Genomic DNA, 15,905 nt, shown 5'->3' with positions numbered 1-15,905 from the left:
TTTTTTGTTTAAACCCACTACTCCACTACTTCTGCAAGTCATTACCAGTAGTGAATACAATATAGTTATATTGTTTTATAGAATTGAGTGAAAAAGTTCTACTACGATATACCAGAATGTACATTTGCATTAAGTTTACTATTTAAAACAGCTAACTCAATATTACTGTAATGTATGAGCTCAACTGCAGATGTATATTTTTTATCAAACCTCTTCATACACTCTATTAGACCTCATATATTAGAATATACATTACATGGCAATCATCTTTTAAATACATATTACTGTAAGCACCTTTCCTAACCTAACAACAGCATGGAAGGAAATTCCAAATAATGTCATAACCAGATAAGCACTAAGTAAGTGGCACATCTACTTCAGCTTGTAATGAGGTATTTGTGAGTCTAACAGAACTGTTGTTTTGTTAGAAAATGAACTAGCTTTGTAATGTCTTCCTTGATCTGCCATGCGTGACCCTGGGATTAGAGTCTCCACCTGAGCTGGTTTTACACACCAAACTAAAAAACATGAATCTTTGCTGGCAGTGATCCCACTAGGATACTGATGAATAATGATTTTCCTTTCGCCCCTTCTAGGCCACTAGAAACAAAATAACTAACCCAGGAATATGGAAATGACTGAACCCATTCCAGCTGTGGATTAGCAGCCAGTTAAGCCCCCATCTGCTCGTCCTGTCTTGAGAGGGCCTTCCAATGTAGCTTTCACCGAAAGATCAAAAACTTCATTAGGATCAAAACAAAATGGTGATCAAGGAAGAATTTACATTATTTATACTATAGAAGAGCACTATAAACTAAACTGGACGCTGAATGAGACACCTTAGGGGCATAATTAACTACTGCTATCACGCAAGAGGGAGGTAAATGTTTTCGTTTAGATTTTTACATAGCATGAAGTGCATTATATATATATATATATATATATATATATATATATATATATATACACACAGTGCCTTGCAAAAGTATTCAGACCCCTGACCAATTCTCTCATATTACTGAATTACAAATGGTACATTGAAATTTCGTTCTGTTTGATATTTTATTTTAAAACACTGAAACTCAAAATCAATCAGTGCTTTGTTTTCTGAGCTTACATATTAGCACTTATCACAGTTGTTATTGGATTAATTATTCCAAGTCATGAAAACTGGGCAATTCATGCCTATACATGTTTTATTACGTGCATTATACATTTATACATTAAACATATACAGTATCCACCATTTACACCGTACAGGGTTATTTCGGGCAGCCATTTATATCAGACAAATAGCGTTTGCCATTGATTTCAATAACAAAGGCATAGTTTATACTGTGTTAAGCACGTTGTATATTTCGGTCAAACTCAGCTGTTTGGATCTCGTTATGTGCATTCACATAGATTTAAATAACATACTGCTTATTACTGTAGTAATCGCTCTTACTAATCCACCAATCAGCTGTTTTCACTTCCTTACCTTGCCATTCACATAGATTTCAATACAAGCAGCACTTTATTGTAGTAAAAGCTTGAGAGATCGATCTATCGGCTGTTTGAACCTCGTTACTGAGTGATTACCCCTGTACTGTACCTTGGCTATTTAATCCCTGTATGCAGTGTCAGGTTTTTACAGTTTGAAAAAACAGCACTGACTGCAACAGCAAGCATGGCTGGAAAGAGAAAAGTGATGCACATCAACACGGAAATTCAGTGTAAATAAAATGTCTCTGTTAAATGCTGTGCACTTGCTAAAGCATGCTTGGAACTCTGTCAGTCAGCAAACAATGAATGAGAGCCATTGTTCACTAAAAGCTAAAAAAAAATATAAATAAATACAGCGGTTTCCAACTGCTTTGAACCGCAACTGTTGTCTATCTCATTGTATCCTGGAAACCCTACAGCTCAGTGCTACAATATGTAAATAAATCCTGTTCGCATGCGGAGCGTATCAACTCCAACCTCCGTCTTGATCTCCTGCCTGTCACTCAGTAGCAAATGCACGCACCCACGCGGCAGACGGCTACTCTGTCACAAGCATTAATACCCTGAACAAGGGATTTAGGGGAGCTCCCTAATAAAAGCTGAATCTCAAAATAATAATATAGTACAGTCATTGTTACAGCTGTGTATAATGGTATTTAAAACATGATTAATTTATACGTCTTTTTACATATCCACCCTTACTTTGGTCCTATCACAGTCGGATACACGGCGAATTACTGCACTTTTTATTACATTCATAGGTTTTAATACATCTTTTCTATTAGTGTAATGAGTGTCTTAATAAAGATTTTTAACTGCATGCACACTGGTTTGTTTTGGTTACTGACATTTTGAATGTCAGGTTATTGTGTGGGTGTTTATACCGTCCCATCGCTTACTGCAGGTGAATCACGTTAACACAAACACGTTTGTTCTAAGCAGTGGCGAGTGCAGCAAGATGCTGCAGAAAATGTCAAGTATTTTATGAGCTAGTCCTAATAGGAGACCTTTATACTCTTTCAACATTGAAAATATCTGCCAGAGTTGTCTGAATGGTCAGCTGGTCAATATATGGAGTTGGCCAGAACTGGAGAGGCGACCTTAGTTCTACAGTACTTTCATTATTTTAAGTTGCCATTACACATGGACTGAAAAAACTATCTAATCAGTTCAGCATTTAGATGAAGAATTCTCACCACTTTGACCACAGAGAATTTCACAGCTATTTTGCCACATATATTTGTTTTTAGTTTCCTTAGTTCTAAATGAGCTACTTACTGCAAGCCCCTACGGGCAAAACTGCTAAACGGTTTAATATGTGGCAGGAGGATATTCATGATTTAAAACAGATGTGGTGTCAGTGGTTTACATTAGAGGTGTGAAGCATGTGTCTTAATTACTGTGCTCATTAGCCTATGCAGCACCAGAATGATTAATCCACTAAAATAAGTTAATTTAGACTGAAATGAAAAAGTGTAAAAACAATATTTAACAATTAGAAACGACAAGCTTGAAGCTTATATACTGCAGGCAGGTAGAAAAATAGTTACTTGGTAAGAAAATATTTTTTTAATATTTAAAATACAAAAGCAAGTGCAATTACTACATTACCCACTGCTATCTTCATACTGTTTTTTTTTTTTTTTTTTTACTGCTACCAGTGTGGGTCTGGAAATTGAAATGCGTTTATATAAAAAATAAATAAATAAAAATACACGTTGTGCAAGCCTAATAAAAGAACAGTGCGTCTTGAATAGAAAGAAACCGTTTTAAAATAGACTTACCGTGAGAATGGAGAGCGACTCTTCCACTGTGCAATCAGCTTTCAGTCTCTCTTTAAGCATCCGGACAGTTGGGTGCTTCAGGTAATAATAGGAGGCAATGCGACCATATGTTAAAGGCTCGATAGTGCAGTTGTCCTGAAAGAGAGGCCATTGAAAGCAGAACAGATGCTTATAAATTTACCCACAGAGTATAAAAAAAGAAGAAAGAAAAAACAACAATCCATGGACATACATGTTTAGAGTGCATATTCTCTGCATAGTAGCTAATCGCCCCTCCCCAACAAAAAATCCAAATAAAATAATAACCATAATTTACATCTGGAAAAGTGAGGTTATTGCTGTGGTTCCCAAGTGCAAATATTTAAATAAAAGGGACTGATCATACTGCACCTCTCCTAGTTGTATACAGTAAGAGCACTCCAGGTCTCTGAGAGACTTCTCAACCAAGTTTGACAGATACTTGTTGATGGTGTCATGGTTCACATCATCCAAATTGTAATAGCTGGGGAAATAAATAAATGAAAAAACATAATATGACATATACAATATATAGCAGCCACCAGGGATGAATTAAGGAAAAAAAAAAACCCATAGCATTCTGATCTTTATTCACTAGAGACCAATAAATGATGACTGCTGATAACCTACAAATCAAACCACAATTGTAATGACTGTGTCTACCAGCTCTTTGAAGTTACATACCTTTGAACATAGGAGTGGGATTTTATTAGGAGTTTCAAAGTAGGGAATGGATCAAATAATGTACTTCTTTTTGTGGAAGGCCTTCACACTAGGTGTACAATAATTCAGATAAACACATATATTTTAACTTCATTGAATCCTGCGATCATCATGGCTCATGAAGTTTGTGTTAATTATGAACTACTGATACTGAGACACTATTAAATTTCCACATCCGGTGGTTTTAGGTGACAACACATTATTGCCCCCTTTAAAAGAACCCTATCAATTACCAGACCTACATATGTATTTTATTAAGCATCCAGTAACATATTACATTATTATTTGGTTTTGGAGATGTGAGGTTTCACCAGAAATGTCTTTTATAGACAAGAGCCACTCATATCTTCAAAAAATCAAAAATTTTAAGTGGCCCTTTGAGTTAAACATATGACCAGGAAGTGGCAGAAGTGTCACTGGTGGACATATAAGAATAAATAAATAAATAAATACATACATATAGGAAAAAGTTAATACATTATAGAAATGGTACCCTGTTAAGCATTGACAGAATAAATACATTATAGGAATGGTACCCAGTTAAGCATTGACAGAATAAATCAATACATGCAGGGGGACATGTTTTTACTTCTGTATACTCTATATCTAATTTGCTTAATTATTGTTTCTTATCACCTATAGGACCTGAAGAAAATACATACCTAAATCCTTAATTGACTAGTATATGAATTATTTACATTAAGCAATTTTAATTATTATTTATGCATGGTGCGAGTCATTCACCTCTTGAAGGATCGTAATTGAGTCTGTCTGCAATCACCAAGGAGAAGGTTTTAAAGAACCAACGATATTGGTTCTTTAAACTGACCTCACAGTGTACACTGGTTCACAAAATCACAAAACCTCCACAAAATGTGACTTAATTATAATGTGGTGAAGCTTACTTTAAGCGCTTCCAAGATTCATCATAAAAAAACTGCTATGTAAATTGACTTGAAAGGATTTCAAAACTTTAGTGAAGACACATTTTTCCTAGCCCTACAACACAGCTTGCAAATGTTCACAGGAGGTAGGTCTACTTGATTATCACAATGCACTCACTAAAATGTCCTGAGGGAGTCTAAATGTTATAACAAAATTGCTATCACATTTCTGTCAGCAGTTAGTGTGCTAAAAAATTCACAGTAAAAATGGCTTCCATACAGCACTAGTGTTGGTTGGTAAAAGTTACCACATGATGAACACAGTACACCTCAAGTATGCACTGCTCAGTAACTCCTAATAACCTTTTTTTTTTTTTTTTTGGCAATCTGCAGATTGACAAGCCGGCAGTTCATCTATATACTCACATCTTGGGGTACCGATTTCAATACTTAATAAACACTGCACTGGATTACAAACAACAACTAGTAACATGTATTCCGGTATCTGCAGCCATTACTTATAAATGATGGGAATGACCTACTTCAGTTTAACGTATTTCCTTGAAAATGTATAGGAACCAAGGTTGGACCACAAAAAGGAACATCACAAACGTTTAATCCATGTTGGGTCATTGGTTCCCACAATCCTGGAATGCTTTTAACATGTGTGACAATGACCTTCATGACTTGCTTAGTTTGGTGTATGAAGGACAAAAGGATGGCATTGCTTTAGTGCAATGTGCCTCACTCTGCGAGGCTGCAGATCAACATACAATAGGGGGTGGAATAAAAAACACAGACTTATAATGGCAATTCTAAACAATGGAATATATGCCATGAACAGCAGATTCCAGTCCTAACATTGTTACAGAAAAACAGACCTGTCCAGTTTTACCATTAAACTAACAATGTGTTTTACTGTGGATACTGTCACACTTTCTTTAACACAAAAATCATGAAAATTACAAAACTGATAAATTCCTGCTTCCAGTAATGCTGGTGTATTGGACTGAAACAATAATCTTCAATTCATGTATTTATCTTTTTCTGATGCAGCAAATGGTACTGTAAAATGAGTTATGTATCTTGATTTAATATATTCCTATACATCTAACTATGTCTCAAACATATTTCATCCAGTCCTCCTTTTTTATCTCCATGACATTTAGTTTATTTAACTGTGAACCACCGCTATCCACAAATTGACTTGTCAAAGATGTCAATTTATTACTGTGTCTGTTGTACTCTCTACATCAGCTTTACCGTTGCACAAACAGGGTTGAATATTTACAAGGCTGCTAACAGGTGCTGAGTTGTTTAATGATTCTAATAGCCTGAGGCGCACTGCGAAAGCCAGCAGGATCACAATTGTAAGCTGTTAGAACATAACAATTACATGTCCCTTGAGGTGTTGGGAGTCAGAGGCGGTTTCTTACTAATAGCTTCAAGTGCATGGCCTAGACAGGCTAACAGCTATTAGTAGGCCTCTAGGAACTATTTGTTAACAAGCCCCTTGGTAGCATAAAAATGTATAGTGTATAACATTTAAATAATGTCCCACACCTCACATTGAACAAATTGTAATCATTCGTCACAATAAATCTTTCTTAAAATAAAAATATTGGTATTATCCTTTGTGTAACCTGGTGTCTGACATTATTCTTTAGGTTAAGAGTCTGATGCATTGAGAGAGCTATGATTTGAACAATGTGTGTTGTGTTGAGACAGCTTCCTATTGTTTCTGTATGTTAATAAATGTTTGACCGGAAACATGGAGAGACAGACAAACAGGATTATTTACTCTTAATAACCTGAGCTAAAGAATGTCATTAAAAAATGTAATCAAAATTAGACTAGTAATCTATTCATTAAAGGCAGACATTAAAGGGTTTCTTTGTATCCACATATTCTGATACTGTCATTTACTTTTACAAAATAATGTCGTTACCAATTGACGATGAGGATAATTCATGTAATGAACATACAGTAAAAATCAAGGTAAAATGATTCAAGCATTTTTTTTTTTTTTTACATAAAATACCACAACTGCATCAAGGTAAAAAGAAAGGTAAAATGAGCTGTGCCTATTTTATCATTGAGTAACTTATTAATAACTAACATACTGTACATAATTTCAGTTCTTATAAAACAAATAAATCAATTGAACATGGGCAAGCAAGCATTATCATAATAGCCTTTTGTTAGATTTCATTTTACGGTGCCATTTTAAAGACAACTGTGTTTAATCTTGGCTGACAAAAAAAATGCCATCACACTGAAATGTTTAGCAAGACAAAGCAGATGTCTTTTTTTTGTTCCTGAAACCGTTTGCTTTGGATGACATCACTTTCAACTTTCACATTTGACCAACAAAGATTTATTTTTCTTTCTTTAACAGGGGGAAAAAACCTAGGCTAAGCTAAGTCAGAAAACTAGTATTAGCAGAAGAAAACATTAACAATTCTTCTTGCCCAGTATATTTATAAATATATTTACTCTTACTGGGGTAAACAAGCATTGACCCTTAATAATGACATTTAAAACCTATTTTTATTCCAGACATGTACTTTCTTTCCTTACTACAAATAAAACATTTTGACCCTTATTCAACAATGGTATTTTTGTTATTTTGTGCACCATGTCAGAATATTAGGAGGCTGTGTGGTCCAGTAGTTAAAGAAAGGGGCTTGTAACCAGGAGGTCCCCAGTTCAAATCGCACCTCAGCGACTGACTCATTGTGTGATCCTGAGCAAGTCACTTAACCTCCTTGTGCTCCGTCTTTCAGGTGAGACGTAATTGTAAGTGACTCTGCAGCTGATGCATAGTTCACACACCCTAGTCTCTGTAAGTCGCCTTGGATAAAGGCGTCCACTAAATAAACAAATAATAATAAAATAATAATATTAGAGACGAAACGTTAGGTTATTATCATAACCCTGGTTCTCTGAAATAGAAATATTAACCATCACTAATGGGTTATTCCCCTTTAAGAACCCAAGAACTGAAAAGCATTATGCCAACAAACTCTCGCGAGAGTGCATGACGCAATGTGAGTTGCCCCGACAAAAGCACATTGCAGCCATTTGCAAATTCTGTTTTTACTTTTGAGTCTCGCGGCTCCGCAGCAACCGCAAAGACTGATGGTTAATATTTCTATTTCAGAGAACCAGGGTTATGATAATAACGTTCTCTTTCAAGTACGAAATATTAACCATCACTAATGGGCAAGTATACCCAATCTGTCGTGAGGACAGGCGCAAGACTCTTATGAGCTAACCGCGCTAGCAGTCCAAGGTGACAAGTTACTCACCGATCAATCTGTAGTTGAGGGGACGACCACCGAGGCAGCCCCCAACACTCTTGATCCAAAACCAGGACACAGCGGATCCACGATGTTCATCCTGTAGAACCTCGTGAACGTGTGGGGGGTCGCCCACACCGCTGCATTGCATGTGTCCATGACAGATGCACCCTGGAACATTGCCCAAGAAGTGGCCTGCCCTCTAGTGGAATGGCCAGTGATCTTCTCAGGCGGGGGCAACTTTGCAAGTTGATACGCAATCTTCACGGTCTCCGTTAGCCACCTAGACAGGCGCTGTTTAGACAGAGCCTGACCCTGGGACTGAGAACCGTAGCAAACAAAGAGCTGCTTCGACTGGCGCCAACTTCTTGTCCTCTCCACATAATACGCCAGCGCTCTGACAGGGCATAGCGTGTGGAGCATTCTGTCTCTGTTGGACTGAAAAGGAGGAGGGTGAAAAGCCTCCAACTCCACCGACTGATTGACATGGAAAGCCGAAATAGTCTTCGGCAAAAACGCAGGGTTGGTCCGGAGTGTCACCTGTGACCGGCCTTTTGCAAAATATAAACAGGCTTTTACGACACAAAGTGCCTGCAGCTCACTTACTCGCTTAGCAGAAGTGACTGCCACCAAAAAAGCTGTCTTAAAAGACAAAAGCTTTCGCTCTGCGGAATGCATGGGCTCAAAAGGAGGTTTCGTTAGTGCATTCAGCACGACATTCAACCGCCAGTGAGGAACAACGTCCTTCCTTGGAGGACGGAGTCTCCTAGCCCCCTTCAAAAACTGTCCCGCCAGGAAATGTGCTCCTGGGGAGACTGAGTCTATCTTCACATGGCAAGCTGAAATAGCAGCCAGGTAGACTTTTAGAGTAGAAGGGCTCTTCCCATCGTCCAGCAGGTCTTGCAAAAACTGCAAGATCACTGCCATTGGACACATTGTGGGATCCTCTCCCTTCGACAGACACCATGTCTGAAAAACGCCCCACTTGTTGCCATACTGGGAACGAGTGGAGGCAGCCCTAGCGTTCTGTAGGGTGTCAATCACCCTATTAGACAAACCCAGACGGCTCAAATGGAGCCACTCAGGGGCCAAACCCAGAGCTGTAGGCTCAATGGGTCGTGATGCCACAGAGCACCCTGTGCCTGGCTGAGCAGGTCGTGGCGACTGGGCAACTGCCAAGGCTGTCCGCACAGGAGCTGTATCAGTGAGGCAAACCAGGCTCTCTTGGGCCAGTGAGGTGCTACTAGTAGGACCGTGGCCCTGTCCTGTCTGATCTTCTCCAGACACAGAGGTAGCAAAGCATACAGCATGGCCAATGCGTCGACCCCTAGACACCCTTCGTCTCTCATTATGGAGAACCACAGGGTGCAATGCGTCGACTCCTGGGAGGCAAAAAGGTCGCTCTCCGCTCTCCCAAACCGTTTCCATATGAGGCTGACAACCTCAGGATGGAGTCTCCAATCTGCGCCGCCCGGAACCTGCCTCGAGAGGAGGTCTGCGGCAATGTTCACCACTCCAGGTAGGTGTACCACTCGGAGTGAGAGGAGATGGGTGTGTGCCTAGACCAGAAGCCTGTTGACCACCTTGTTGAGACTGGGTGATCTTGTACCACCCTGGTGGTTGATGTAAGCCACCACTGTCGTGTTGTCCGTCCGGACAAGCACGTGTCTCTCCCTGATTTCCTCTAGAAAGAACTGAAGAGTGAGAAACACTGCTTGCAGTTCTAGAAGATTTATGTGTCGGCCCAGCCACGGAGGGTCTTTAGCTCCTGAGCTAGTGAGTCGTTGGCACAGGGGTCCTTGACCAGCGGGGGTGGTCCATGGCTGAATTGTAAGGAGTACCCCCGACGTATGGGGTTGAGCACCCACGAATCGCGGGTGCACTGGCCCCAGTACTCCAGATGGGCTTTGGAGAAGGGGTCCTGGGCCTGTGGCAGCGAATGTATGCCCTGGCGTGATGGGCGCGTCCAGCAGAGCAGCCTTGACATTCTCCGTCAGCCTGGCTTGAGAGAGCCACAGCTGACGGCGCGCAGCCACCAATGCTGCCATACTGCGCCCTGTTGCTTGACTCAGAAGCTGTGCTAGTCGTAGCAACATTCAGGGGATCAGCCGCAGCTCCTCTGTCTGATCGAGGGTCAGTCCCCGACGACTGTGAACAGCTACACACAGTTACAGGTTATTCTCAAGCCTGAAAATAACCTCTGTACTACAGCCGCAATACAGTGCCCTGTGAGCCCACAGAACTGAATCCTGTTTTCTGTAAGAAAAAACAAGGGAAGGGGTATACAGTAATGTAAACAACACTGAATACACAAAATAATAATACTTTTTTTTTTTTTTTCTGGAACAGAGCCCTGTCCAGATGAGAGTTATCTGCCGTAATAGTGAACTAGACCCGGGGGAGGGCGAACGCAAGTCGCAGGCTCCCGCTGGCGCACTGCCAGGTCGGGCTGACTAGATCAAAAACTCGGCAATAATATAATATTTTAAACAACGGTAGCGACCGTGAGTAAAAACACTGTTAGAGACAGAATACTGCAAAAACAGGTTAAACAAGGCAATACTACTAAGTAATAAGAAATACTTAGCTCACTCTTTCACTCACTCTTAGTGAAAAAGGAAAAAGAGAATTTGCAAATGGCTGCAATGTGCTTTTGTCGGGGCAACTCACATTGCGTCATGCACTCTCGCGAGAGTTTGTTGGCATAATGCTTTTCAGTTCTTGGGTTCTTAAAGGGGAATAACCCATTAGTGACGGTTAATATTTCGTACTTGAAAAAGAACTCCTCTTGTTTTACTTTAGTGAAGTGGAAAGTAAAGGCCACCTTCATGACTTTAAAGAAACTCTCAGCTTAATATCAAGTCCACTTTCAAAAGCTGTTCCCTTCACCAGTGAGCCGGTAAGACATCTTGCCATTTCACCTCAGCATCACCAGTCTCTCTCCAACTTAATTCTGTCATATGAAGAGTCAAGGTCCTCCCAGTTCCACCACAATGCTTCACGCCACCTTCACATTTATATTATCGGCACAGCTCTTGGATAACTGGCTCCTGGGCTTCGAATTTCATATACAGTGCCTTGCGAAAGTATTCGGCCCCCTTGAACTTTGCGACCTTTTGCCACATTTCAGGCTTCAAACATAAAGATATGAAACTGTAATTTTTTGTGAAGAATCAACAACAAGTGGGACACAATCATGAAGTGGAACGAAATTTATTGGATATTTCAAACTTTTTTAACAAATAAAAAACTGAAAAATTGGGCGTGCAAAATTATTCAGCCCCTTTACTTTCAGTGCAGCAAACTCTCTCCAGAAGTTCAGTGAGGATCTCTGAATGATCCAATGTTGACCTAAATGACTAATGATGATAAATAGAATCCACCTGTGTGTAATCAAGTCTCCGTATAAATGCACCTGCACTGTGATAGTCTCAGAGGTCCGTTTAAAGCGCAGAGAGCATCATGAAGAACAAGGAACACACCAGGCAGGTCCGAGATACTGTTGTGGAGAAGTTTAAAGCCGGATTTGGATACAAAAAGATTTCCCAAGCTTTAAACATCCCAAGGAGCACTGTGCAAGCAATAATATTGAAATGGAAGGAGTATCAGACCACTGCAAATCTACCAAGACCTGGCCGTCCCTCTAAACTTTCAGCTCATACAAGGAGAAGACTGATCAGAGATGCAGCCAAGAGGCCCATGATCACTCTGGATGAACTGCAGAGATCTACAGCTGAGGTGGGAGACTCTGTCCATTGGACAACAATCAGTCGTATACTGCACAAATCTGGCCTTTATGGAAGAGTGGCAAGAAGAAAGCCATTTCTTAAAGATATCCATAAAAAGTGTCGTTTACAGTTTGCCACAAGCCACCTGGGAGACACACCAAACATGTGGAAGGTGGTGCTCTGGTCAGATGAAACCAAAATCGAACTTTTTGGCAACAATGCAAAACGTTATGTTTGGCGTAAAAGCAACACAGCTCATCACCCTGAACACACCATCCCCACTGTCAAACATGGTGGTGGCAGCATCATGGTTTGGGCCTGCTTTTCTTCAGCAGGGACAGGGAAGATGGTTAAAATTGATGGGAAGATGGATGGAGCCAAATACAGGACCATTCTGGAAGAAAACCTGATGGAGTCTGCAAAAGACCTGAGACTGGGACGGAGATTTGTCTTCCAACAAGACAATGATCCAAAACATAAAGCAAAATCTACAATGGAATGGTTCACAAATAAACATATCCAGGTGTTAGAATGGCCAAGTCAAAGACCTGAATCCAATCGAGAATCTGTGGAAAGAACTGAAAACTGCTGTTCACAAATGCTCTCCATCCAACCTCACTGAGCTCGAGCTGTTTTGCAAGGAGGAATGGGCAAAAATTTCAGTCTCTCGATGTGCAAAACTGATAGAGACATACCCCAAGCGACTTACAGCTGTAATCGCAGCAAAAGGTGGCGCTACAAAGTATTAACTTAAGGGGGCTGAATAATTTTGCACGCCCAATTTTTCAGTTTTTTATTTGTTAAAAAAGTTTGAAATATCCAATAAATTTCGTTCCACTTCATGATTGTGTCCCACTTGTTGTTGATTCTTCACAAAAAATTACAGTTTCATATCTTTATGTTTGAAGCCTGAAATGTGGCAAAAGGTCGCAAAGTTCAAGGGGGCCGAATACTTTCGCAAGGCACTGTAAAATCCCCAATTGGGCTTCTAAACTCAGGTCCACTGATGGACCTGGAGGTGGGTATTTGATCAATGTCGTACTTAAATCCTTAGGTATAAACATTGCAGTAATTATATCGGGAAAAAATCCTCCCTCCCCCCCCCACCTGCTCTGTTTAAAGATTGGATGATTGAAGGAATGGGATTGGCCAGAAGTGAATGGAGTAATCAGGGAAAATAAAGAGCAGCTTTTCTTTAAAGTAAGTAGCTGGAGTGAAGTCATTGAAAAGTTTTATCATCTCTTTGTGAAATCTTTACTGCCTACAAATCTTTACACACATAGTTGAAAATAAAACATTTCTAGGACAGTATGCAAAGAATAAACACAGCAATGAATCTTGTGCTTTTGTAGTGAGACTCCTCTTGACAGAAACTAAACTATTAAGAACATCTGGTGTGTGTGTGTGCATGTGTGTGTGTCTGTTTGCAGGTATTACTATCAATGTGCTGACAACATTTGAGAAAATGTCCCCACAAAGATAGTAATTCCTGAAAAAATGGCGTTGTGGGGACATCCCCCTTTGTAAAACATGTTTTTAAGAACTAAATATGCCTTAAAAAAAAAATAATAAAAAAGTGTCAAAATATTTAGTTTGTTGTCGACTTTCACCCTGTGTGGAGTTTTGTCTGACTGGAGTTAGACATAGTAAATAAAAATATAGTGAGAGTCAATGAGAAGTCCCCATAAATACAGGAATGCAAATGTGTGTGTGTGTGTGTGTGTGTGTTGTGTGTGTGTGTGTGTGTGTGCGTTTGTGTTATCCTGCAAGTGAGATCATGTTTAGGTGCTAATTTTTGTGAACAGGGTTCCTTAGAATTACTGTAATGTTGCATAGAAGCTTTTCAACTTAACAACTTAATAAACAGCAATAAAAATATATACAAGATGCCTTTTAAAAGGTCTACAAACAAAAACAAAACTCACTACAGCATTTTTTATAACCACAGGCAAATTGTGTCAGCAGGATAAAACTATTTTGACATGATACAGCTAGCAAGAATCTAGTCAGAAGAACACATTAATGGTGCTCTCATGCTACTCTGAATGCTTTATACTGCAGAAGTGAAATACTTAAAGTGACTATTTTTCAGTAGAGATTCAGAACAGAACAAGTGAAAAAAATAAAAAACAGTAAAAATAAAGAAATATGCTTATGTTTACCTAAGTTTATCTTTATGTTAAAATACCTGACATGTCCATAAATCAACGAAGGCATTACTTAAGAGAGGCCTGAATACTAAGTTGTCAGCCAGCCTTTCTAACTAAAAAGCCCATCTGCACTCCCCATCAATTAGACCTCAGTGTGTAACTGCTTTGGACCCAATTCAACCTTCATCTTAACAATACAACCTGCCAACAACTCCACCCTCACAATTACACTCATTACTTCTATCAGGGGAGTGAAGAACATGACACACATTGCAACAATACAGCACACACTTAGCGTGCAACACTAAAACCAGCGGCAATTTGCTTAATGATGCACTGTGTATGTTTTTCAAGAACCTATGTGGGATACATTATTTATGCTCTTTTTGGAGATTATAAACAAAACAGTCAACATTCCAGCAGAGTGATAATGCAAGAAACAAAGCACTGTAGGCTATTTTATTTAGTCCTTTGTATTATTACTGACTCAGAGGAGATCTGCTTTGGATTGACTATGGCTTTGAATTCTTTGGAGAGGCAGATTAACATTTTGGTTTATAGAAAGCTGCTTGTACACAGCCTAAATTACATAGCTGCATATATGAAAAAGATTCACTAAATACATAATGCATTTTGCCTTCATAAATTGAGATACCTGCCCCTGTGCAGGGAAGATATGTTGCTCCCTTCGTCTTACTAAGCAAATTGTTTTTGGATTTGTTTGAGGAGTTAAAAGGGGGGGATCTAGGGTGTTAGAAGTAAAGCAATCATTTCCAAGTACCACAGATGGTGAAACTATTGGCATCAAATCAAGCCTGTTAAGTGCAGATATATCCCTGAACTTACAGTTGTGTTTGAAGAATGAGTGAAAAATCTTTTGGCTCACACTCCTGATCAGAAACATCAATCCTGAGACGAGTTTTGTCAGATTGCTAGATTTCCTTAATGTGTTAAGAGCTACACGCAGCACATACCCTAATGGCACAAGTGGTTTTTGTTCTAAATTAAAATGAAATTCTAGCAGTGGATGTGATATATCTGAATTTAAATTAGGCCAAACTTCAACAGTACCATCAGTGGATATATAAGCCTTCATTTTGTCAATATACCTTTATTATACTACTGTCAAAAGTCTTCAAAATCACTCTACAGTACATTTATACACTGTTTGGCCACTTTATTAGGAACTGTACCTAATATCATTGTGTTTTGTCACTGTTTGCCCTGATCACAGCCTTGACATGACATGGCACAGATTTCCCAAGGTGCTGGGAGCTGTCTCAAAGTATTTTAATCCATTCAGTCATTAATAACTTTGAGCAACTGGTGCAGAGGTAGGCCAAAGATAATGCTCAGTTGGATTGAGATCCTGGGATTGTGGTGGCATCAAAGATGCCTGAAGTTTCTGACAGGCTCCTCAAACCATTTTCTCATATTCAGGCACTTTGGATGGGTGCATTAGTGTCTTGAAAATAGCCATTGTCACCAGGATACATGTGCAACATTGACCACAACTATGCTGAAGTAAACTATGAAAGCTGTATAGCGCTGCATGGATCACATATCACATCACATGATCAACCTAATTGGCAACTCTAATTCAGGGTGATGCCACAGCCAATTAAATACACAGATCCTAATAAAGCAGCCAGATAGTGTTTGTCATAATCATTATGGTATTTTTTTTTTTAGAGGCTGACCCAGCCATTCTGGGGCTTGAACCACCAGCCTTTCATAGAGCCAACTGGTTCCTATATTGTGTATGATGTAAATGAACAACATAATATACAAAATACAGTATATAACACCCCAGCTAATATCTGCCTTGTGG

General features: G+C 39.5%; 1 protein-coding gene across 2 annotated transcripts in view; it reads right to left on the bottom strand.

Annotated features, from left to right (window-relative positions):
• Positions 1–15,905, bottom strand: part of ascc3 (activating signal cointegrator 1 complex subunit 3) — a 265,685-nt gene that overhangs the window by 28,252 nt on the left and 221,528 nt on the right. For both annotated transcript variants that reach the window (XM_059024632.1, XM_034003889.3), the window contains exons 35-36: positions 3,660–3,771; positions 3,270–3,404 (exon numbers count right to left, since the gene is read on the bottom strand). In XM_059024632.1, the coding sequence (XP_058880615.1) occupies positions 3,270–3,404; positions 3,660–3,771 (247 nt within the window). The remainder of the gene's footprint in view (positions 1–3,269; positions 3,405–3,659; positions 3,772–15,905) is intronic.

This window comes from Acipenser ruthenus, chromosome 5 (assembly GCF_902713425.1).
Source record: "Acipenser ruthenus chromosome 5, fAciRut3.2 maternal haplotype, whole genome shotgun sequence".
Classification (NCBI taxonomy): domain Eukaryota; kingdom Metazoa; phylum Chordata; class Actinopteri; order Acipenseriformes; family Acipenseridae; genus Acipenser; species Acipenser ruthenus.
The sequence above is the reverse complement of the archived record's forward strand: the minus strand, read 5'-3'. Positions and strand labels throughout refer to the sequence as shown.